Source organism: Bidens hawaiensis, unplaced genomic scaffold (genome assembly GCF_021521415.1).
Source record: "Bidens hawaiensis isolate Kalapana, Puna unplaced genomic scaffold, B.hawaiensis_p1.1 tig00038689_1, whole genome shotgun sequence".
Classification (NCBI taxonomy): domain Eukaryota; kingdom Viridiplantae; phylum Streptophyta; class Magnoliopsida; order Asterales; family Asteraceae; genus Bidens; species Bidens hawaiensis.
In genome coordinates this window covers 28648-53949 of record NW_027496808.1, presented here as the reverse complement: position 1 = coordinate 53949, position 25302 = coordinate 28648, and the positions used below count along the sequence as shown (strand labels likewise).

Sequence of the window (25302 nt, the reverse complement as noted above, 5' to 3'; positions counted from 1 at the left end):
GGCTAGTGGGGAATCTAAAGAAACCGGAAAGAAAAAGATTTTTACAGTACCCGAGATTCCTGCAGATCATATTTAATAGCACACTACAAGATTTACCAACAATTGGAACCACCCATAAACTGCAAGATCCCGATGCCTACAAGAGAATAAAGAATCCTGGTGTCTCTAACAATTTTGATGCAAGTATTCCATTGGAAATTCTGCCATGGTTATTAAACCATGATTTGGCTATAATGCCTGTGCCTGAGCTGAGCTCAGAGGAGGAAGAAGGGAGTGATGAGGAGAGTGCTGAAGGAGACTCTAATGATGATATTGATGGCAATGATGGGGGAGATGGTCTGGATATGGAGGTTATGGCACCAGTACAGGGGGAGCAACATGAAGAACTTGAACAACCTATCCCTACACTACCACAATCACCACCACCTACCTCACCACATCAAACATCACCTCGAACCCTTACCCTAGACCAACCAGAAACATCCACACATCAATACACACATCAATCACCAACACCACAAACCCCTACCACAAACCTACCTGATTTTAAACCATTTACTACATCAAACCCTACAAGTCCACATGATGATATGTCACTAAGAAATGCTGAGTTGATGCTTGAAAATGATGAGTTGAAAAGGCAAGTGGAGGAGGTTAGGGATGAAAATACTGATTTGAAAAGAAAGAATGAAAAGCTAATAAGTGAAAATGAACTGTTATTGAAAAAGTTAGCTGATGCTGAATTGTTAATTCGAACCCTGGTGCAGGAGGTTGAGAAGACCTCAGCTGCCCCAAAACAGGGGGAGAATATAGATGAGAATGATATGGTCATGACTGATATTGAAAATATTGATGGTTTGATGAGGATCATGAATGAATATGATGATAGTGATGAATCTGTAATGGATGTGAGAGAAGAAGTAATCAATGATGATGTTGAGAATGTGCTGATAGAAGAGTTGACTGAGATTTTGAATGAAGAAATGAGTGTGGAGAATGTGAATGTGAGTGCTGCTACTGAGGAACTATAACACACTGAGCCAAATGATGATCAAGAAGCTAGTTCCAAGAGGGTAGAGCATGACTCTGAATTGGAAGACTTATTTAGAGAGATTGATGAGTTTGGAAGTGATGAAGAAGAAAATGAAGAACAGTTAAGAAAGAGAAAATAAAATGGTAAAGAGATAGCCACAGATGAAGAACCTGCTGTATATGTTGAAAAAGATGTAACTTTTGTGGATACTGCTGCTGCTGCTACTTTTGCTGAGAGAGAAAGACTTATTAAAGAATCAATGGAAAGGGAAGAAATTGCCCATTCCTTGACTGAAGAAGAGTTGGCACAGCATGACCTATTGATCAAAGAAGCCAATGTAGCAAAAGAAATATTTCAAGATGTGGCAGATCAAGAGGTTATTGAAATTCTGGTGAATATGAACAAAACTCAAGAGTTTGATGACTCTTTGAGAAAGGTGGTTAACAAGTTTCAGGAGCAACTATCGGAGACTGTTGAACCATCAACCAATCTTAACACTGACATGATTATACCTGAAGAGATTGGGGAGTCAATTGCATTTGCAGCTGCCAAGAAATGGGCAGGACAGGTTAAGGAGGATATGAAAAAGAACCCTGCTAGTAACTGGGGAGAAAGAAGATATGAAAAGACCTATCAAAGAAGAAAGAAATCTGCTGAACAGAATGATGATGAACCAATCAGGGCAATCCCCTTGCAAACATTGCAACCAGGAGAAAAATTACCAGGGGTCCCTGATGTTAATGTTTCTGATAAAGATGGAGATGAAAATATGGATGAACCAGAGCATCCTGCCTCTGATGAACCAAAAATAGATGCCATGAATGATCTATCAGATGATGAGGAGGATGACTCTGAGGAGTCTGATGAAGAGGGTGATGACAACCCTGATCAAGGAGGTAAAAAAGTTGATACAAGCTCTACTGCTGAGACCTCTCAAGCTGAAATGACTTATATTCAAAGGGGAAACATTGAAATTAATGCAGAGGAAGTCTTAAAGAAAGTTGAGAAGAGAAAGAAAAATACTAAGCATTATAAAACTTTTTTGAAGGTTAGAGGCTGTCCTGAAGTTGCCTTAGAAAAATACACTGCTGAACAAATTCAAGATCTTTATAACAGTGAGAAAGAGATAGTTGCAGAAAAGTTTGTGAAACAAGATGATAAGATGGAATTGGAAGAATTAAAGAAGAAATATGATGGCATGTGTGGGTATTTGATTGAGAAAGGCATGAAGCCTGAGTTTTGAGAAATTTGAGCAAAGAGGCAGTATTTGACCAATATTCCAAAAGGAAAGAGAAAGAGTTGAAAAGGGTCTATACTGAGAGCACAACTCAAAAAGAACTATCTAATGAGCCTCGAAAGAAGAATTCAGACCTTAAGGGAGAAGGAAAAAGAGCAAGTCAAACCTGTTGAAATTCCTATCCCTCAAGATGATGTCAAATCTGAATAAGAAATTGAACCATTTATGCCTTGGGAGAATGAGGAAATGATCAGCATCCTAAGAAACATAATGACAAACAAGAGAGGGATGACTGAAGAAGACTTTAATGTGTTGGAGAAAGAGGACTTGAAGACTCTATTCTATCTGCAGAAGGATGAGTGGGAAAAAGCATTAAGGGAGGGAGAAAATCCCAGATATTACTCTGATGGCAGATTTGTGCCTGCTGGACTAGCAAGAACTCCAGGAATGATCAAAATGTTAATTGAGCTGGAGGCAGCAGGACATGACATAGTGGAGATTGCAAACCTTCCTACTGAGATGGTGGAAGCAATATATGTGAAGACATTCAACTTGGGACCTCAAAAGTCCAAGAAATCAATTCCATTCAGACCTCCAATCCATCAAAGATTGCAAAGAGGAAGAGGCCAAGCAGGAAGAGGGGATTCAAGCAGCTCAGTACAACAAAGAACAAGACCACAGTCTGATGTGGATCTACCCAGAGAGCTGTACTATGATTCAGTTACTGATTCTATGAAAGTGATTATGGAGAGCAGAATGCTAAGGGAGATTGTGGTCAGAAGTGACTTCCGTGAGTATAATGAAGATCAATTAAGAAGGATTGCCACACTTCACTTGTATGATTACAGGAACAGGGACAGATCAGCAGGAAGACAGATGAATGACTTATCTAAGTATCTGCAAGAACAGGCTGCTGATGGGTTCAAATTTTTGAAAGAAAAGAGAAGTTGGAGACTGATCCAACTTCACAAGTCAAAGAGGTCAGAAAAACTGAAGAAAATAGACAGGGCTGAACTGAACTACCATATGAGAGTCCGAGATCAAAATCCTCTGTCCAACATGGAGACTTGTATAAGCTTGGGAAGAAGGATGAGAAGGCCAAATTACACAATGCAGAAGAACGGTGTCATTACAGAAGTTGAATACAAAGAAGACACTGGCCACTATGTGCTGAGGAACTCGGATGGAAAGGCCTTAGCAACAATCAAGATGGATGCAGATCTGACATGCCTACATAATGATGATCTTACTGATATAAGAGACTTGGTGATACCAGAAGGACACACTCACCACCAAGTGCTCAATATATTCAGAGAAAGAGCAGCATCTGTGATCCAGCTGGGAAGACAAGCAGCCTACAATGAAAGGAAAAGACAAATGAGATAGAATAGGCTTTGCTTTGTAATGTCTTCGGACAAGCTTCTGAATATGGAATGTTGTTTATGTAATTTGATTATGAAATTTGACTTTAATTTGATGTGTATTTATCTAAGTGTATGTAACCTTAGAGTGTTTTGGGTCAGCTGAGGTGTTCCAATCTAGGGGGAGATTGTTGGGTCAAGAGTTTGACCCAAAATGAGGAGATTTGACCTAAATGAAGAATATTGAAGATTGGAATCTTCTCAACCTCCTCAGAGACTGCTAAGTATTGAACCCGGGTACACCTTGGACCTTCGAGTAAGCTTTTACTTAGCCGAGTACGAGATTTTGCCTCCCGGGCAAGGTTTACTTCAAGTAGTCTTCTTTAGTGGATATCCGAGCAAGGTATGCTTTTTAGTGTTTTCCCGAGTAAGGTTCATTAATTTGGCATATCCGAGCAAGGTTCACTTTGTCAAGCAGGATTGTTCTTCAAGACCAAGTATTTTACTCTTCCGAGTAAGGTTTGGTCAACCAAGTCCAAGAAACCAAGTATTTGGAAGACCGGGCAAGGTATTCTTTAATAATTGTGGTCCAAGTATACTTGATGAGTTGATGGAATATCTCTAAGTTATATCGAGTAAGGTTCTGCTCAAGCAAGGTATGTACTCCCGAGTACGTCTTATCAATAAGTTATTCAACTGACAATGAGCCGAACAGGATCATAGAAGAACAAGGTTGCTCGTAAGGATTTGTCGAGCAAAGTTTGATAAGTTCAAGAAGATTGAAGTCTACTCGGTGAATATTTTACTTGGTAAAATATTCTTTAAGAAAAGTCTACCCGGAAACTGATTTCGAGTACACTTTTATGTTTACCAAGTCTTAAGGAAGGCCGAGTACACTGCGTACTCGGAGACTGAAGTTTAATGAAAAGCCTACCCGGAAGACTTGTTTTACACTTAGTATAATTTTTGAATATGTAAATTGAATATGTACTATCGGATAGGGTTTCTAGAAGGAATGACAGCTGTCCTAGGTTGGCAGGCCTATAAATAGAATAATTAGAGCACGCCGCAAAAGACACGAGAGACAGAGAGGATAAGACCGACACATTAATTAAGAGAATATTTTGTGTGTGACGGCTGTCCTAGGATTCCTTCTAAATCTTAATCGATTATCCTTTTGTATGATTAACGTTATATAAATGGAAATCTTTTGAGTGAATTCTTCGTGTGTCTTCGTATTTTGAATATTCACTGCAACCGTATGTTTGTTATTGATTCCGCCTTTAACAAACGGTCATCTTTCTAAACATAGTAACCCGTCATTAACTCGCTTGTCAACACGATTAATTTTGTTTGAGTTATGACATGATTGATTAAGATCCGATCCGAAACGACCTGACAGTTTTGCGTGGACTATCCAAGACCAGACCTTGACAGTACATCTAATTTCTTGGAAGCTGCTTCCTTGTCTTCAACCTTCCGAGCTTCTCCACGTCCAGCTAAGCTGTTAAACATTGTAATTGTTGGTGCAGGTAATTATTATTTCTTTTGGGTTGGGTATCATCCTTTATACAGCCTATGGGTGCAAACGAGACAAGCTGTTCACTAGCAACTCGAGATCAGATTGATAAAAAGCTTGAAACAAGTCGAGTCTTGTTGAGCCCAAGCCTTAATAAAGCTCCTTTATTTATCGAGCTTGAGCTCGAGCCTTGTATGGGAGGATCATTTCAGCTCATGGAGATTTAACTGGCCTTGTATATTTTTAAATTTAAACTCTTTTGGACTTCTATGTGTTAATTTCACACACTGAGCTCGAGCCGAGCTTTGGCTTGTTGTGGTACTGCAAACGAGCTCACGCCAAGCTTAGGCTCGTTTAAGGCTTTTCACAACATATAAAAGTAATAGAAAATGTACATAAAATAATTAATAAATAAGATATGAGCCGAGCTCGAGCTTGGGAAAACAGCTTACGAGCCAAGCTCGGGCTTTAGGAAAAGAGCTTGAAACGAGCCGAGTTCTAGCTCGAGCTCTCGTAAGTTGAAACAAGCCTAGCTTGAGCCTAGTTGAGCTTAGGCTAAGCTCGTTTACACCCCTAAGTTATTACAGTCACACTTAATGTAGTTTGTTGACGTTTTGCATATGCAGGTTTGGCTGGTCTTTCCACTACAAAGTATTTGGGTGATGCAGGTCACAAGCCTATTTTGCTTGAAGCAAGAGACGCTCTTAGTGGAAAGGTAGCAGCTTGGAAAGATGATGACGGAAATTGGTATGAGACAGGGTTACACATATTCTATAAGTTTTTTAGTCAGTTCTTCAAGTAAGTTAAAATGGAGCGGTGGCTAGCTTTAAAAGTTAACTAGCTATTGCACCCGCCACGTTGCGTCGAGCTAGTAAAAAACCGTGTGTTGATGTGACATCCGACACGTACTCGATGGGTATCGGTATACGACACGGAAACTAAAAAAAATAAAAAATTCAGCAACAAAACCCATGGCAAGCAAAAAAATTGGGTTACGGTTGGAACCGAAGCGGATTATAAATATCGGTTTGAGCGTCGTGAATGTGAGTCGACACGGATTTGGTCGGTTTCGTTGATGTTCGTTACGGTACCTATTAAAACAAAAAATAAACAAAAAAAATAAAATTCCGTCGGGAAAATAAAACTTGAGTGTTGTTGGTTCGGGTGTTGTGAAGGAGAGTCGATGCTAATTTGGTCGGCTTCGTTGACTTTCGTAACGGTACTGAAATAAAAGGGAGCGGGTGACTAGCTTTAAAAGTTAATAATTTTTTTTATTTGTTTGAAACTTCATAAATCCAGATGAGCTTTCAATGCAGTGTATTCTCATTGCTCTGAACTGGTTTCTTCAGGTAAACTCATTATTATCTTGAAGCTTACTGTATTTTTAGTTATTATTTATTGTCTACTAACTTGGTATTAAATTAATGAACAAGAACAGATTGGTTCTAGGATGGAATTTTTAGATGGCAGCCCACTATGCCAGCCAATTGTTGACCATATTGACTCACTAGGTGGCCAAGTTAGACTGAACTCGCGGATACAAAAGATTGAGTTAAACCAAGATGAAATCGTTATAAACTTTCTACTGACTGATGGGAATATCATCAAAGGTGATGCTTATGTATTTGCCACTCCAGGTATGTTGACTGAACCACCACTTGACTTTGAAGTTTCCACATATATATGTCTGGAATACACAACCGTTATTGTATGTTTTATATTATGCAGTTAAGCTTCCTTTGCCTGAAGATTGGAAACCGATTCCATACTTTAAAAAGTTGGACAAATTAGTTGGTGTTTTGGTTTTAAACGTTCATATATGGTTAGATGGACCCTTTCAATATAGTGCTAAACCTTATAAGATTATACTAATCCAGTCATTTCTCATTTTTTTATTATTAATACAATTTTCAGGTTTGACAGGAAGCTAAAAAACACCTATGATCTTCTTTTTGGCAGGTCATCTCTTATTTATTGCAAAATATTTAATTATTTTTACACAAAAAAGTTGCCTTTTTGTATAACTGACTGCTACTAACAGTTTAGTTTGACTACCATGTGATAATGACTTTGACTTAATTTATTCTTTTATCAATTAAACTTGCAGCAAATAACTTTGGTTTGACCAAGTTTGTGAATCCAAAAGAGCATGAGACTTGCAGCAAACTTTGGAGTGTTGTCACAATCACAAGGTAAGTTGTACTGCAAATTCTTGTTTGTATATTCTTGTCTATAACATGTTTGACTTTAAGTTTAGGTTTATATTGGGTTGTTTTGACCCATTTCATTTTGACCTCATCAAATTTTTTAACATTTCTCTGTTTAATTTTTTTTATCAGATTAAGGGAGTCAAAGATGAACGCGGGGAGGCGGATATTGATGGAATTCGAGAAAAATGGTCGATTTATGTGCCATGGTTATGTTCCTGTGGTGTATTTTGTATTGACAACTAACCAATATTTTTGTTAACTTGGAAATCTTTGTAATATTGACTTAGGGACTCTATTTATTAAATGAAATGGATAATTTTGTTGTATTTTTATTATGTTGTTTGCCATGAGAATTTAATTGTTATCATTAATGTAAAAATTAGTAGTAATTATGTAAAAAGAAATAAAAATATATTATTTAAACAAAAAAAAAAATACTTCGATGACACGCATAAATGCATGTCATATATCATAGTCATAAACGCATGTCATTAAATATGACATGAAGGATGCGTGTCATGTTCAATTTATGACAGGGGCTTCAATGACACACATTTGCTTGTCATCTGCCCCCTGTCATTGATAGCGTTTTTTCTAGTAGTGAAAGTAGATATGTGTCTGTGATTCATATCCAACTTGTTTTTAAAAGTTTCAAGCTTGTCTTTCTACACGCACGTGCATATATCATGTTGAGTTGAATATATATGCCTTTATTATAAACCCAAATGGTTGGCATTCATTCATACATGATGTCTATAAATACCTCCCTAATATGCCCTAACATCACCATCTCATTTACGAAAAACACTACTTAACCTCAAAGACAAATCTTAAACACCTCCTAACACTCTTTGTTATTGTTACTACTTACTAATGGCGGTCAGAAAAATGGTTGCCTTATTGGTTCTCCAATTAGCCACACTGACAACCTTGGCACAAGGACAAGGCAACCGCAATGTTGGCGGATGCACTCGTGTTGGCTTCTATTGGTCCAACTGTTGGAATTGATCTGCCCAAGACACATATTAGAGTTGATGTGGCTAGTACGCATTGATCCAAGTCGGGTCATATCCAATAACAAGCTAGACAAACACTGAGAATATTTGTTTACGTATGATATGATCATAAGTAAATGAATATTGACACTTGAGTTATTTGAAAAGGGTTTCTAAATAAAAATGTACTTGTGTAATAAACAAATCATATGGATGATTTATGTTTTATGAGAGAACATTACATGTTGTTTATTAAGATGGTTAAATAACAATATGTGAATAATGGTTACTAAGCATGTCACCCAACATGTAATAAGTTTTGTTATATCTTATAAATATATATATGGATATATATTTATGTTATAAAACAAAATTAATAATATTAATAATGTAAAGAAATCTCTTACACTTGATATTATTTTATTATTAAAGTTGAGAGGTAGTGGAGACATGCAATGGATATCATTGGTGGAGAGAAAGATGCTTTTGAATAAAACCAAGTCTTTCTCTTTCCTTCTTTCATAACACATAATTAATTATACACAAGTAACAAAGGTTTCTCTCTTCTCTTTTCCTCTTGGATTTTCGGCCAAGGAAGAAAGGCAAGGAAGAAAGGGTTATCAAGTGTTCAAATCCTAGCTAGTAGTGGTGTCTTGTTGGAGCTTGGGGTATACTAGCTTGAGGAGCTTCCATATTCAAGTTCTTGTCTTTCAATCATCATCCATTTCACACTTCTTTGGTTGCTTGAAAGGTAGTTTAACATGCATGAACTTATAGTGACATGCATGTGTTTGATAGTGTGTAATTCGTATTTGGATCCGGGTTTGGGTTTTGCATGTATTGAATTGGTTCTATACACTAAAACTAACAAGATTTAAAACTTATATCCGTTGCGTTTTTGGTAAAATAAGGATTTTATCACTTTGATAATCTTGTTAAAACCCAACACCAACTGCCCCAGAGCCGAATCCATTGTTCAGTTAGTAGTAAGGGTGTGCGTGGTGCGGTTCGGTGTAGTTTTAGGCAAAAACCAAAACTTTGGTTTTTGGATATTTGAAACCGTTCGTGTTCGGTTTTACCGGTTTCGGTTGTTTGGTTTTCGTTTTGGTTTCGTTTCGGTTTAGGTTATTATCGGTTTTTCCATTTAAGCTTAAAAATTCTATTCCAAAAAAAGTTGGGGAAAATAATGAATATATGTATAATAATTTTGTTAATTGCTAACTAGTTGATATAAAAATATAAAAAAATTGAAATTCTGTCCGGTTCGGGTTTTTTGATTTTTGTTTCATGCAAAACCAAAACTGAACCATAATTTTGGTTTTACAAAAACATAAACCAAACCGTCGGTTTTTTCGATTTGGATTTTTGGGTTTTTTCGATTTCGGGTCGGTTTTTCGGTTTGTTGCACCTCCTAGTCAGCAGTTCAGTCTACGATCTGAGCTAACCCAACGATTACACCTGGTTTATTAAGGATGTTCTTCCATGATTACTTTGTCAATGGTTGTGATGCATCCATACTAATTAACGGAACGTCAACTGAGATCGACAGCAAGGCTAAACTCTCACCTAAAAGGCTTTGATGTTATTAATGCTACAAAGTCCCAACTCGAAACCACCTGCCCTGGAGTGGTCTCATGTCCAGATACAATAGCCCTAGCTGCCGGTGATTATGTGGTCCTAGTAAGTAGAATTTTCTTCAACCCCTTCTGACGGTAATTGTACTTTAACTACTTGTAGTACATTGTATGCTAAATTATGGTCAGTAATCGCCTTTTACGACAAGATCTTGCAGACTGGTGGAAGTAGTTGGAAAGTACCATTGGGACGTAGAGATGGACTCGTTTCATAAGCATCGGATACTGCAAACTTACCTGCCTTTAACGACCTATCAGTGTCCAAATCAGTTTGTTTGCTGATAAAGGTCTAAACATTCAAGATCTCGTTACTCTTTTAGATAAGTAGAACACAAAAATGCACCATATATAACTACTACATAAAATGTTATTGCCTTATTCATCAATATCTTTATATCAAATTGATTTCAAAATCATAATTTGGTAGCAAATCAGTAATAGAAATTATTTATTATATTATATAAATTTTGTTATAGATATTTGCTAATTTTATAAAGTTTTAACATGATCCAATAGAAAAAGCCCATTCCATTAGGCCCATACCAATATTTTTTTTGTACACAACTTTTTAAAACAAACGACTCTTCGTTTATTAATGTTAATTATCCTCCTAAATTATTTACCTCGATTTTTCTGGAAATTCCGGCCATTGTTACCGAAGATTGACTCAAGTTTAGAAAAGCTTCTTCTTCTTTGATATAGATCTCAATCAATGGAGAATGTAAGTACTATACTGTTACTTTAATCTTGTTAATATTCTTACTTAATATTGTTCTAATCGTTTTAGCCCTAATTTATATTAATCGAAGATGATTTTTAGTCACAATTTTTAATGTTGTTTTGTATGGTTTTGTCATAACATTTAGCTTTTCTATTTAGTTCGTCTTCAACAAATTATAAACTGATTATACGCTCTGTGCATGCTTGAGGGTGTTAACTGTAATATTAGTGTTTTAAACATCGATTATTTTGTTATAAGTTTGGAGATAACAAGTTATTGTTTTTTGATTCTTAGTTTATTATTGTTATGTGTCAATGTATTTGCTTTGTTAAGATTTTGGCATAAACATGTTCTTATAGTGATGATTAAAATTTTAAAATAATCATATAATTATCAATAACAATATATGTATATATAATTGACAATAATAACATAGCAGTTAGTGTCTTTAACATTTTTTATTAACTCATATTAAATTGTAAATAAACAGAATGTTATTCCTGCGGTTTGCATTTTCTATCACAATGTAAACGGAGAGACGGTATGTATTATAAACTCTTTAACTATGTTTCAATTATTGTATTATACTTTAACTGCAACATAAAATTTATTTCAGACACTTCCAGCTGTGTTTTGTCAAGAGATTTTTGAACCAGGTGCTAATATGCACCCGGTTGTTTTATATCACAAAGACAAAGATTGGTTTGTTGAAGTTGAATTCATAAACGGACGTTATGTTTTTCAAAATGGGTGGGCCCAAATTGTTGTAGACAATCGGTTGATGTTCGGAGATGTCTTGGTTTTTTCTCCAATTGGCCAAAATGAATGGACATTCGTTTACGTTAGAGATCATCCAGTTCATGACGACATGGTTGTTGATGCAGTCGTTCGTTACCCTACTCTTAAATATCTTGTAAGTAACGGTGTAAATGAGTTATTAAATATTGAACAAACCTTTTACTCATATAAGAGAGGATTAAATTTTGTTATACTATTTTTGTATTTTTTTTATATGTTTGTAGCCATTGAGAGTTGATCAGGTTAGATGCCACTTTAGTTTACAGCCAGGACAGTATGATCATATCATTGTTGAGGCTGTTGATGAATTTAAATGGAATCTATACATTCAGTGCGTCAAACTTACTACTCCGAGATTTGGTATTACTTGTGAGTGGGAAGACCTGTCCAAGCATTGTAAGCTTGCCGTTAATGATTATTTGGTGTTTCAACGTCTTCAAGGTACGTGGATGTTTAGAATGTATGTTTTTGATAACCGTGGTATCGAACGTGTAAATTTTAATGATGATTTGGTATACACCGGTCCACATCTACATCCCGAACTCGGTTATGTTCCAATGGTTATCGAGATTGAAAGTGATGACGAATCTCAACCTCACAACGTTGATGAAGGTATTTTTATCAATTTTTTATATCTTCTATATTTTTGTATACTTTAGTTTAGTAATTACTTTATAACTTATATGATGTGTATTTTTAGGACTCGATGTTACTATCGAAGATAATGTTGGTATGTTAGACGTTGATGAGCCGGTGTTGGATATTATTATTCCTCAGGTTCATGAAGATAACATTTTGGAAGTGATAGTATGGGATAGGCTGGTAAGTAAAATGATTTTATACGAATACTTTACTTTCATATGATGGATGTTCAAACAAATAACTTTGTAATTCTACTATTATTTATAGCGTTTGCCTATTGAGTTTGCACGGAACAATAACTTGGATTACGAATCAGATTTGGTTTTAATAAATCCAAATGGTGTTGATGTCTCCACTGAAATTGCTATTGAACTGAATGGCAATAATGAGAGGTATAGGGTTCGAAATTGGACAACTTTTGTTCGGTTGAATGTCCTTCAGTATGGCACATTGGTGGTTTTCGAGTACCACGAGGCTACTCATTTGTTGATACTCACTGATGTTCTTGGTTGATGTTGAAGTTGATAATGGATTGTTAAATACATTAGGGTTTAAACACTACCATTTTGCTAACAGGTTCTATATGTATTCTGTTAGGTTTACTTATGTTAATTATCCTACTTATTTTGTTAAATTTAATATGTATGGTTTGTACTACTAATTATCACTTTATGTTATGGTTTTTAGGTTATAATTATAAGTTCATTGTCATTAGTTGTCTTGTATGTATCTTTTATAAGTATACACATGTATATTTTTAAGAATTATTACCTACAACTAACATTGTCAGAAGTTCATTAGGAAACAACTATATACAACCTAATGAATGCCATAAATTAATTATTCCATACAATAAATCCTATATAATTATCTGTGTTATAAAATATTTAATTTAAAATGATTTTAAATTATTAAATACGAATACGTATATGTTATTTATTTTTATGATTACTAATTAAATTAACTATATTATCGTTAAATTTATTACCATACATTAAATGCAGGAATATTTTTTATTTTAGTCCTCATATTTCAAATTTACTATTATCATATTTCATCCAAAAATAAACAAATCCTAATATTATGACAATTATTGTTTCCATTCAAAGAATATATTATAAATTTTTGGTGTATATATACTTTGTCACTTTTCATTATAAATAAACTTCTTCAACATCATAACTTAATTTTCGTTCCTTCATACATCTTTTTAATAAACCAACCGAATAATTGATTTTGTAAGTGTTTTCTACATTCTATAATTTTGTTCTGAAAATTTCCTGTGTAGTTTTTTAAGCATGTCATAGGTTTATGTTTGGCCGAAAACTTACATTGTTTATATTTAAACAATAATTTTTGGTTTGATTTTGCGTTGTCAAATACCCATTTTAAAGTTTTGTTAATTTCAATTTCATTTATAATTAACTAATGTGCCGATTTTGATGTTTATACAAATTCAAATATATAGATATATAAAATTGATTCTTAAGAAAGCAGTTGTTAAATATTTGTTTTTTCTGATTTGTGTTTATAATTTTATTGTTTAAGATTTTCTGTTATTATTCAATAATATTATTTTCATTTTGAGTTATAATATTTTATGGTCTTTCGAAGCTTTAATTTATAAGACTTTATTTTCGTATGTTATGGTTCAGTAAAGTTTGCTTAACACAATTTTGAGGCTTGATATCTATATTTTTGGAAGATGTCTACATCCAAAAAGAAATGAAAAAATAAAGGAGCTTCATCTTCTCAAAATAAGTTAAGTAATAGTGGTAGGTTGAATTATTTTATCTTTTTCTACCCAATTAATGATATTTGAAAAAAATTAATTTGTTTTTGCGAAGCAATAATGTTATTATTTTAATTTTTCATTTTTTTAAATGTAAGCTAAAATCAACCTTTACCATTATCTACCATATCCAACAATACAAACTGCATCCATTATCAATCAACACCGATTGTCACTCTACCATATCAAGCAAGTATGTAAATTTTATTAAATCATGATTTTCAATTTTAAATCACATTTTAAATAAAATGATATTTGATATTCTTAAATTTAGGTGGTTGTATTTTACCGCTTAATAGTTACCATGATAATATAGATCGTTTATCTAGTAATACAAATTCTTATCCGCATCAACCTATTCCTCCTTTAATCCTTGTGTCCCTGGTACGTTAATTAAATAATCGTTATTACTATATTACTTATCAGTTATATGTTTCTCATTTTGTTTTTTAATATGTAATACGTTACAGTTAATCGCATCTTTGAGACCTTGCAAAATATTTCATCATCAACACAAGTATATTGTTTACAATCTAATAAGGAGAACGTGTCTCCATCAACAACTTCGAATGTCTACTGTTCGAATGTACTAAACAACAGTTAGTCTTTACCAATTGTTTGCAACATAATTATACTCTTAATATATTTTTATTAGTTTTTAAAACCATTATTTTGGGTTAAATACTAATATTACAACCTTTGTAATTTGAAGACCCTCAACGATGTACACCATTATTCAACTCTAGATGCAAAAAGAACTTCCTCCATTTACGGGAAGAAAGATGTTCTAAAAAATACATGTTCAGGTGTATTGCATTTTCTTTATAATTAATAATTTCCATTTTTTGTTTTTTTTTTGTTGTTAATAAATGATAAGCATATGGCGTAGTACAATTTGCTAGATGGATAATTATATTAAATATATTAATTTTTATTGAAAATTTATTTATTGAATAAAATTAACAAATCAAATGTCTATTGCAGGTTCTTCTAATATACCTCTTAGTGGTTTAAGCAAGAAACAAAATTATTTTCCACAGAAAACATATAATTCATTTATTCCTTGTGTCCCTGGTATGTTATTAAATTGTTGTTCACTATGTATTGTCTTCATCGAATTTTATTTCTCATGTTTATGATTAATATTTTAAATTTTCAGTTAATCGAGATTTTCACAATTTGAAGAGTATACAATCATCCACACCAGTAACGCGTGTACAATCTAATAAGGAGAACCTGTCTCCATCAACATCGCCAAATCTGTACTCTTAGATTGTATTAAACAACGGTTAGTGTTTTTAAAAATTTAAAAGTTAACGTCTTTAAAAGCCTTTTGTTATTGCTTCAATATTTATATCATCACCTTTTCTTTTCAAGACTCTAAAACATCAACACCATTTGTGAACTCTGTTGCGTCCAAAAGAAAAGAAAGACGATTAATATTAGATTCCAAAAGAACTGCTTCTGTTGACCGGAACAAAATCCGAATTAACTCTTCATGTATATTTCGTTTTTAATTTAACTATTATTATCATTTTCTAGGTCTTTTTTATAATGAAACACTTAAAAGTAAACTGAATGCTAATAAATTTTAATAATAATTTCATTTTAATAATAAGCCTTCTATTAAAAAAAGATTATATTATTTATATTTTGCACTACCGTCCTGATTTTACAGCAACTTATAATATTAACATTGTATAATGAAATGTTTCATAATGTTAACTTAAAGATGTTACAATTTAACACATAATAATATTTCATATATTAAATTTAATACGGAGTAATTAAAAAATAATTTTTCAATTTCTCTTTTGAAATATCATGTGTAGTTGTAAATATTTTGTTGACAACCTTTATATTATTGAACAGGTTGTATAAATAAATATAATGTTCAAGAACGATCAAACAAGTCTTGTGTTGTTAATGACATTCCGGAGTCGTCTACAACCTTTCGCAGAAGTTCAAGAAAAAGAACCCCTATAGTACCTATACCTATGGCTGATTTAAATGAACATGCTACAACTATTCATTATCCAAATGTTGTAGATGTTTATAAAGGAATATCGTCAGGTATGATATTTATTTCATAATTTACTTTAAATCATTTATTAAGTATTTATGTGTACTAATTAATTCCAAATTCTTATATTGAAATTTTACTAGAATATCTTGATCATGGAAATCAATCCGTTATGTGTCCAAGTTGCAATGCCTTGTTGTGGAAAGCCGAAGTTAACAAACCAAGTAGTAGTAATGAAGAAGGAGCTTTTTCCCTTTGTTGTTATAATGGCAAAGTCGAACTTCCCGATGTAAGACAACCAGATGATACTTATCTTGAATTATTTCGTGGTGAGACCGCCATGAGTAAGTATTTCTTGAAAAACATTAGACGTTTCAATTCGATGTTTTCATTTACGTCTATGGGAGGAAAGATTGACCATTCCATAAACAGAGGCAATGCGCCATATACGTTTCGGCTTAGCGGTGAAAACTATCATTGTTTGGGAAGTCTTTTACCATTACAGGGTTGTAAACCACGGTTTTCTCAACTTTACATCTACGACACGGAAAATGAGGTATCAAACTGTCAGGGTGTTTTTGGGTAATTACTTTAGACCATATTCGTCCACTTTTGTTATGTTATTAATTTTTAGTATAAGTTTTATTATTTATAATATTAAGAAGTGTATTTTTTTGTGGGCAGTGATAATAATTCATTGGATGATGAGCTGGAGATGCATATTATGAATTATTTGAAGACGATGTTAGATTCAAATAATCATTTGGTCCAAGCTTATCGGATGGTAAGAGATTGTTTTGAAGAAAACCCACAACTCGATTTGAAGTTGTGTATTATTGGAACAAGACAGCATGATGCGAGACAATATAACCTACCATCCTGTTCTGAAGTTGCCGCTTTAATTGTCGGTGATATTGGTGAAGCTGTAGATAACCGAGATATAATTGTTACCAAGCAATCGGGTTCCTTAAAGCGTATCAGTGAACTTCATCCATCATATACACCTCTTCAATACCTGTTGTTTCATCCTTTTGGTGAAGTTGGTAATCAGGTTAATACACTTCATAAGAATGTTTCATCATCATCAACCGCAGCACGCAAGAAGGTTACAATGCGTGAATTTTTTGCTTATCATATTCAAGATAGGCCACATCGGTTTTCAACCATCTTAAATGGTAGGCGTTTGTTTCAGCAAATATTAGTTGACAAATATACGATGATTGAGGCACAACGATTACATTTTATTCGCGGTAAACAACATGAGCTACGATGTGATACTTACCAAAATTTACGACGTATGCAATCTGTTAGAAATACTGATGTTTCAAGTGCTAGTCAACGTGTTATTGTACCATCCTCATTACTGGCGGAGCAAGATATATGATGCAAAATTACCTAGACGCTATGTGTCTCTTAGATGGTTTGGTTATCCCGATTTTTCATAACCATAACCTATAATCCCAATTGGACAGAAGTTAAAAGATTTCTTAAGGATATAACGTTAAAGTCGGAGGATAGACCTGATATTTTATGTCGGCTTTTTAAGGTCAAACTTGATGCACTGATTAAATTGGTGAAGGATAAGTCTTTGTTTGGAAAGGTTCAAGCAGGTAATTTTCTTTAATTTGATGAGTATAAATTTATAAACATGATCTACTTTAATATTTTACTTTGTATAGACTTGAATTTCAATTTAAATAAACAGTTTATTTGTTTACCTATAAAAACTTGTGTAATATTTACTTTTATTATGCATGTTGCAGTTGTTTACACGATAGAGGTTCAAAAAAGGGGGGCTATCGCATGCTCATATTTGCATATTTATGCATCCATCTAGCAAGATTCATAATCCACAAGATGTTGATAAATTTATTTCTACTGAGATTCCAAACAAAGACACTGATCCAGACCTATACAAGCTTGTATCTGATCATATGATTCACGGTCTGTGTGGTGATGCTAATCCGAATTTCACGTGCATGGTAAATAAAAAATGCTCCAAAGGTTTCCCAAAAATGTTTAATGATGAGACAGCTGTTAATTTGCAAGGTTTTCCGGTATACAAAAAAAGATATAATGGGCAATATGTTGTCAAGTCAGATATAATGATGGATAATAGAACTGTTGTTCCATACAACAAGACTTTATTAAAACAATTTCAAGTACATATTAATGTTGAGTGGTGTAATCAAGATGGATCGATAAAGTATTTGTTCAAATACATTAATAAGGGTCCAGACCGAGCAACAATTTCTCTTGTACAAAATAACAATGCTGATAACCCGGATCCTAATTTAGATGAAATCAAAGCGTTTTATGATTGTAGATATGTCTCTGCATGCGAGGCAACATGGCGGATGTTTTCATTTGATGTGCATTATAGGATTCCGTCTGTTATGAGACTTGCTTTTCATTTACCCGGTGAGCAACAGGTAATATATGGTGCTAACGAAGATATTGAAGATATTTTAAACAAGACAACTAATGCTTCTTCGATGTCTACCGGCTGGTTTGAGTGTAATAATAACCATGACCTTGCAAAAACTCTCACATACGCAGAGTTTCCAACAAAGTATGTCTGGAAAAAAATAGTTACGTAAATGGGAGCCTCGCCTAAGGGGTTTTGCAATAGGTAGAGTTCATGCTGTTCCACTCGCATTCGACGAGGCTTACTATTTAAGAATATTATTAAATAAGGTTAGAGGCCTAGAATGTTTTGAAGACATTCGAACTGTTGATGGAGTTGTGTGTGAAACCTTTCGAGATGCATGTTACAAAAGAGGTCTTTTAGATGATGATAAGGAATACATAGAAGCCATTGAAGAAGCAAGTCATACCTTATTTAAGAAATTTTAGAAATTTATTTGCTACAATGTTGATTACTTATAGTTTATCTAGACCTCATTTTGTTTGGGAAAGCACTTGGCAACTGTTAGTTAACGGTATTCAATACAAACAACAAAAAGATCAAAATAACCCCGGTACGATTTACTCATTTTTATAATTATTTCAATTATTGCGAATATATAATATCCATTATAAAAATATAAATATTTAATTATACTACTTTCTTATTTTATTTTCAGGTTTGATTCTTAATGAAGAACAGTTAAAAAACCTAGCACTCTTGGAAATTGAAAATTTTCTAATTTCAAACAACTCCAGTCTTAGAAGATATAAACAAATGCCATTTCCAGATATGGAGACAATTTAAAGAGCAACTAATCCGTTAATGGTGGAAGAGCTCTCATATGATACCGAGACCATGAATAACGAATTTAATAATCTCTTTGATTCGTTAACAAATGAACAACGAGGTGTTTATAATGAAATAATGAGTGCTTTGATTGATAAAAAAGGTGGAGTTTATTTTGTCTATGGTTACGGCGGTACTGGAAAACTTATTTATGGAAAACTTTATCTGCATCGATAAGGTCACAAGGAGAAGTTGTGTTGAATGTTGCTTCATGCGGTATAGCTTCTTTGCTTTTGGAGGGTGGAAGAACCGCACATTCGAGATTTTAATACCTATTAATTTGACCAAAGATTCAATTTGTCCGGTAATATTACCACTCACTTTATGTTAATTTTATATTAATCATTTTTAGTATATATGTCTTTATCTGTTATTTTAATATCAAATTACATTTAAATATCTTAATTTGGGTTTGTTTTTTTATTATTTCATAAATTAGGTTAAAGGAAATACCGAAGTATATGAATTATTGAAAAAGACAAGCCTAATAACTTGGGATGAGGCACCAATGATTCATAAGCATGCATTTGAAGCGTTGGACAGGACTTTAAACGATGTTATGAATGGTGATTCGGCCAATACTTCAGAAGCGGTATTTGGAGGTAAGGTTGTTGTTTTTGGCAGTGATTTTCGCCAAATTTTGCCTGTTGTAACCAATGCTACAAGAAGTGAATGTGTCAATGCTTGCATCAATTCTTCTTATATCTGGTCAAAATGTAAAGTTCTTAAACTAACTAAGAACATGAGGCTTACAGTTGGATGTCGATCTTCAGATATTCAAAATATTACAGAGTTTGCTGATTGGCTATTAGAAATAGGCCAAGGAAACGTTGGCGGTCCAAATGCAGGAGAGGCGGTTATTAATATTCCCGACGATCTTTTGATATTGAACTCAGTAGATCCGATGGGTGATTTAATAAGGTTTGTCTATCCTAATATATTGGATAGATTCAACGAACTTACTTACTTTCAGGATCGTGCACTGTTGGCACCTTTGAATGAGGTCGTTCAATAAATTAATGAACGTATGTTAGACCTCTTTCCTGGTGAAGAAGTAGAGTATCTAAGTTCTGACAGTTTAGCTGAATGTGAAGACCTTTCTGAGGATTTTGATCCACAGTTGTACTCTCCTGATTTGTTAAATGGTTTAAAGATGTCAGGAATGCCTAATTTATAGATTGGCCCTCAAAGTTGGTCATGCTATTAAGGAATATTAATCACAAAAAGGGTTTGTGCAATGGTACGCGCCTTCAAGTTGTTAGTCTCAGTAGGCATGTAATTGAAGCAAAAGTTGTCTCTGGTACGAATATCGGATATCGCAGTCTAATTAGTCGAGTAAGTCTTACACCAACTGATAAGAAACTTCCGTTCAGATTAAAAAGAAGACAGTTTCCTATATCTGTATGTTTTGCCATGACAATCAACAAGAGTCAAGGTCAATCATTGTCAAGAGTTGGATTGTATCTTAAAGATCCAGTATTTTCTCACGGTCAGCTTTATGTTGCTTTGTCACGAGTGAAGACTAGAGATGGTATTAAGTTAGTGATACTCGACAAAGAATCAAAGCATATAAATAAAACAACAAATGTTGTTTACAAGGAGATTTTTGTAAACATAGAATGTTAATTGTTTAAATTTCCTATGTAATTCAATTTGGAATCTCATAATAAATGTAATGGTTATAATGTAATTTATTTATTTTGTTCTATACTTTACAACATTTGTACTTAACTTTTTATTTTTAATATTTTTTTGGTATCCTATATTTAATTTTTTTATTTAATTATAAATAATTTGTTATGTTTAATATTATACAAAAATTTTCTAGATATAAACCTGTTATTTTTAAAATTCGTTTTATAACATACCTTTTGAATATATACTTTTTAATTTTAATTATTTAAGATATTTATCATACTATCTAATTAAATATTATTAACTATAGGGTAACTATACATTATAATAACTAGATAGATTTCATGATTAATTTTCTTGGAACAATCAAATCGTCACTTCTTATGTCTATTTTATAATTTTCCATTTTAATCCTCTTCATCTTCTTCTTCTTTAACAATACTAAGTTTCTCAAGATAACTAAACTCCGATAATGGCTACGATTATGAACTGGGGGTTTTGTAAAGTATTCCGTAAGTATCAGTTTGTATTTAGCGATTTAGCAACGTTAGAAAAAGATAATATTGAATCAGTCATGTTGTTTGATAATCAGTTTAAACATCAAATACATCAGATCGGTCTTAGGAAGAATTTGCCATGTCAACAAGAAACAAATTTGATAAATGTTTTACATCATTTCTTTCATGATCTTTATCAAGAGGGTTTACCTGATGAACATGTAAGGGAGTGGTTCTTTTACCCTTATCAAAACAAGGTTGTTATCTGGTTTGAGAATGGAGAGTATAAGAATTTTAAGCCGAAACAACTATTGTCGTGTGATGATTTGGTGATGTTGAGAGAGCTTGACGTGTTAAAGTTAGCAAATGTAAGAAAAGAACTTGCGCATCTTGAGTTGGAAGCTGAGGTTAGTTCGAAGGTCAAATGGGTTAGAAGAATGTTCTAACTATGAGAGTGATTATGAAGATTTTCCCGACAATTTTGAGTATGATGACGAACATTAAGGTAAAATATAACTCTTTTCGTATTGATGTTATATTTAATACAAGTAGTAGATGTTAAAACCAGTTTACACTATCAAAGATATTATGATTGTTATTCCGAAAGTTTGTTGTCCGATGAGGAAGTAGAAGGCAATATATTAATACTTTACATTACAAATTGTTCATAGATTTAATAAAAGAATTATATTGACAACATTTTTTTAGACTTACTAACAATGATATTTATGAACTTAAGCTTTGTATTTTGTACATAACAACTTTGTAATGCTTAGATGTTATTAATTATTAAACATGTTGTTATGTTAAATTAATTTTAATGAATTTTTGTTTTGTTTTTAAACATTTTCAGGTGTTTAGGAATTTGAAGTTTGTGTTGGTATAACTTTTGAAGATTTTGCTGATGTTTTAATATCAAGAACCTGTTTAGTGTTTTTGTTAATGTCTTTTGTTGGTACGGTTTAATTTAAGTTATTGTAAATTTGAAGTTTGAATCTATAGACAATGTAATTTTATAATTGTTTTGTAACAAACTATCAACAAGTATTATCTTAATTTGACCGTATGCTTAAATTTATTATTTGTAGTGACATGTTCTTTCACCCGCGTGTCACGCGGGTCTATACCCTAGTTTATTAACTAAATAGTTACATTTTGTTTACCAAGAGGGCACACAATTGGAACAGCAGCTTGTGCATTATTCAGCTACAGGTTGTACAAACCAATGGACTCGACCACTGGCGAATGTTTCTTTGGGCCAAGTTGGGCCATGGCCCCATCATGTTTTTCGCTCGGTAGTGTATTTTTTCCGGAAAAAAAAAATATATATACAAATGTATTGAGTTCGGGCCAGCCTTGTTATTTGAATCTGGCCCAACCATACTATTTGAGTCCGGGCCAACCTTGAATTTTCTAAAAAAGAAAGTTTGTTTAAAGCCATAAAACGAGAAATCATTTATGAAATAAACATATGGATAAAAAAGGCTAAGAAATAAATTTTAAACAAACAAACAAAAAAACATTAAACCCAAAATCAAACCCTACCATCTGGTCGATGTTCGAACACAACAATAAATGGAGTTTTCATTGTGCACTGGCTGCTTTATGACTTACTCACATGTGAGGTTTGCCACAAAAGTCAGAACAGAAGCTCAGGTGAACTGGTGAAATCATTTGGGTGTGAAATCGATTAATCGATTGATTGGGCACTGTCGCTGTCTGTTGAGGCCTGAGGTTCGGGATTGACTCGTGTTGGAGTGAAATTAATTAATCTAAATAGTCACAAAAGCAAGGAGAGACCAGGTTCGGCAATTCGCATTTCGCCATTTTGTATTTCTTTCAATTTGGTAGGTTAGGGCTTGGAATTATTGTTTGACCCGGCACAAACCGGATTGCCGACCTAAAACTTAGAAGCACAAAAAAAAAATTCGGGTCTCATGACTTTCCGCCCATGCATACTAGATGCTCAAGATCCGCCACTGGACCCGACCCCGATATAAACCAAGCATTCCTACCACAGCTTCGAGCACTTTGCCCTAACAGTGGTGACGCATTAAGGCATGTAGCCCTTGATAGATCTACTTAACTTACTCTCCAAGACAATTACTTAACTATCTTTCTAAGATAAAACCTTTCAAAAACATATTACTATTCAATTAAGTAAAATACAACATAACAAATAAACCGTTAACTTTAACAATAATTCAAGATTAACCCCCTTAATCTTGAATTGTTCTTCTTTTTTTTATTCATTCCTTTCAATTGGCTATAGCGTACTTACTTAACCAGTTCTTCAAACCTAGCATTTGTTCCTTCAATACTTTACTTTGAAGCCACATTGTTGTTTTGTTTATCGATTCGCTTCTTTTCATCAATTCATTCTTGACCAATACATTAACGAATGCAAAAATAATTATTGGGATCGTACTAAACCGAATTTCTCACTTTCATAATCTGTTTCACTTCAAGACTTTCTTTATTTTCATCCATAAAGTTTTTAGGATTATAACATACTTAAAGTTTGATGTTATACATTCTATTAAGATTTCTCTAAGCCTTCATCAACAATCTTCATTTCTGATCATGTAGCCTAAATATCACATTGGCTATTTCAATATTGCATCCTTCTTCATCTAATTGTCCCAACCTAATAAGATTGGATTTAAATTTAGGCGTACAGAAAACATCACAAAATGTTTTCTTTTCACCATTCTTACTTACCATTGTCATATTATGTTTACCTTTGATTTCGATCTCAGATCCATCACAAAACTTCACTTGACCGGAAACGTTTTCATCCACGGTAGTGAAAAACTCTTTCTTTCCCGAAATATGATGACCTGCACCATTGTTTAAGTAACATGTTTCTTCATTCTTCTCAAACTCACCATAGATAACCCTTTCTTCATTCAATATTACTTTCCTAATCGAAAAAACTACCATATACAAAGCAAAGTCAATATCATATTTTTTTGTGTCAAATTCACATCTTCTTTCCATTTTCTCGATTCTTTACTTCGTACGAGTACTGTCCAATCTTATCACTGATGTAGCACGTTTTGTACTTCCTTCTGTCTTGCCCTTCTTCTTTCCGGGTTCTTTTTCTAATCTTCTCCTCGTTCAGAATTCTCGCGCTAACCATTCCATCATGGATTTCTTCTTCTTTTTCCGTTGTATATTCCACGGCCTCTAACACGTCCTAGGTAGTTTTCAACTTTCATTTTCAGTTTGGGTGAACAAGACCTGACTTAGGGATGAACTTCCTTTAGCATTCTTGAACTTGTTTTGTTACAACCCATATTTCGTCGGTATTTAATGGAATTGGTTTTAATTAAATTATAGAAGTTAAATGTAGTAATCTAAAGTAGGAGGGAATAAGTGTCATTAGATGAATAGTTAAACATGAAACCCTAGTCTCTTCCTATAAATGTAACCACCATCTCACTTGTAATCATCCTAGCCTCCAAACACATTCTTTAATAAATTCCCGTTTTTGAGAAAATAACCCACAAAGACACCACGATTCTCGGAGATCTAACTGTCGGATCGGTCTCAAATTTTGACTGAGTGTTCATGGCATATAAATGAAGATTTCCGCTGATCTTATCTTCGATCAAGGGTCGGGAAGTCCAGTGTTTATCAGCAAAACCGTAACAATTAAAAATGGAATTTTCCGGCCACTGTTCAGCTTTTCCGGCGACTGTAGCAGCGTTTTCCGGCGAAGGTGAGCTGATGGATTTGTAGATCGGGGAGAGATGGTTCTGTGGCCGCTTGAATCACTCAGTTCCGAGTCGTTTGATATGGTTTTGGTCTATTCGAGTGATTTCGAACATAAACCTCAAATGTACGTTTTTGTTAAAAAGGTTTACTTTTCGTGTACGGATTTGCATGAAAATTTATAAGATGATAGAACGGGTCATGATTATTGATAAAGTAATGAACTTGATAG

At 33.6% G+C, this 25302-nt stretch overlaps 1 protein-coding gene and 1 pseudogene across 1 annotated transcript; both read left to right on the top strand.

Moving 5' to 3' along the window:
- Positions 1 to 6439: 6439 nt before the first annotated feature.
- On the top strand, positions 6440 to 7619 carry LOC143590609 (15-cis-phytoene desaturase, chloroplastic/chromoplastic-like; the record flags this gene model as incomplete). The annotated part of the gene is made up of 6 exons (XM_077071038.1): positions 6440 to 6499; positions 6589 to 6787; positions 6879 to 6972; positions 7065 to 7168; positions 7258 to 7342; positions 7490 to 7619. Coding segments are annotated over 6 exons (672 nt in total), but the record flags the coding sequence as incomplete, so codon positions are not given.
- Positions 7620 to 8233: 614 nt separating this feature from the next.
- Positions 8234 to 23439, top strand: LOC143590607 (peroxidase N1-like; annotated as a pseudogene).
- Positions 23440 to 25302: the final 1863 nt, after the last annotated feature.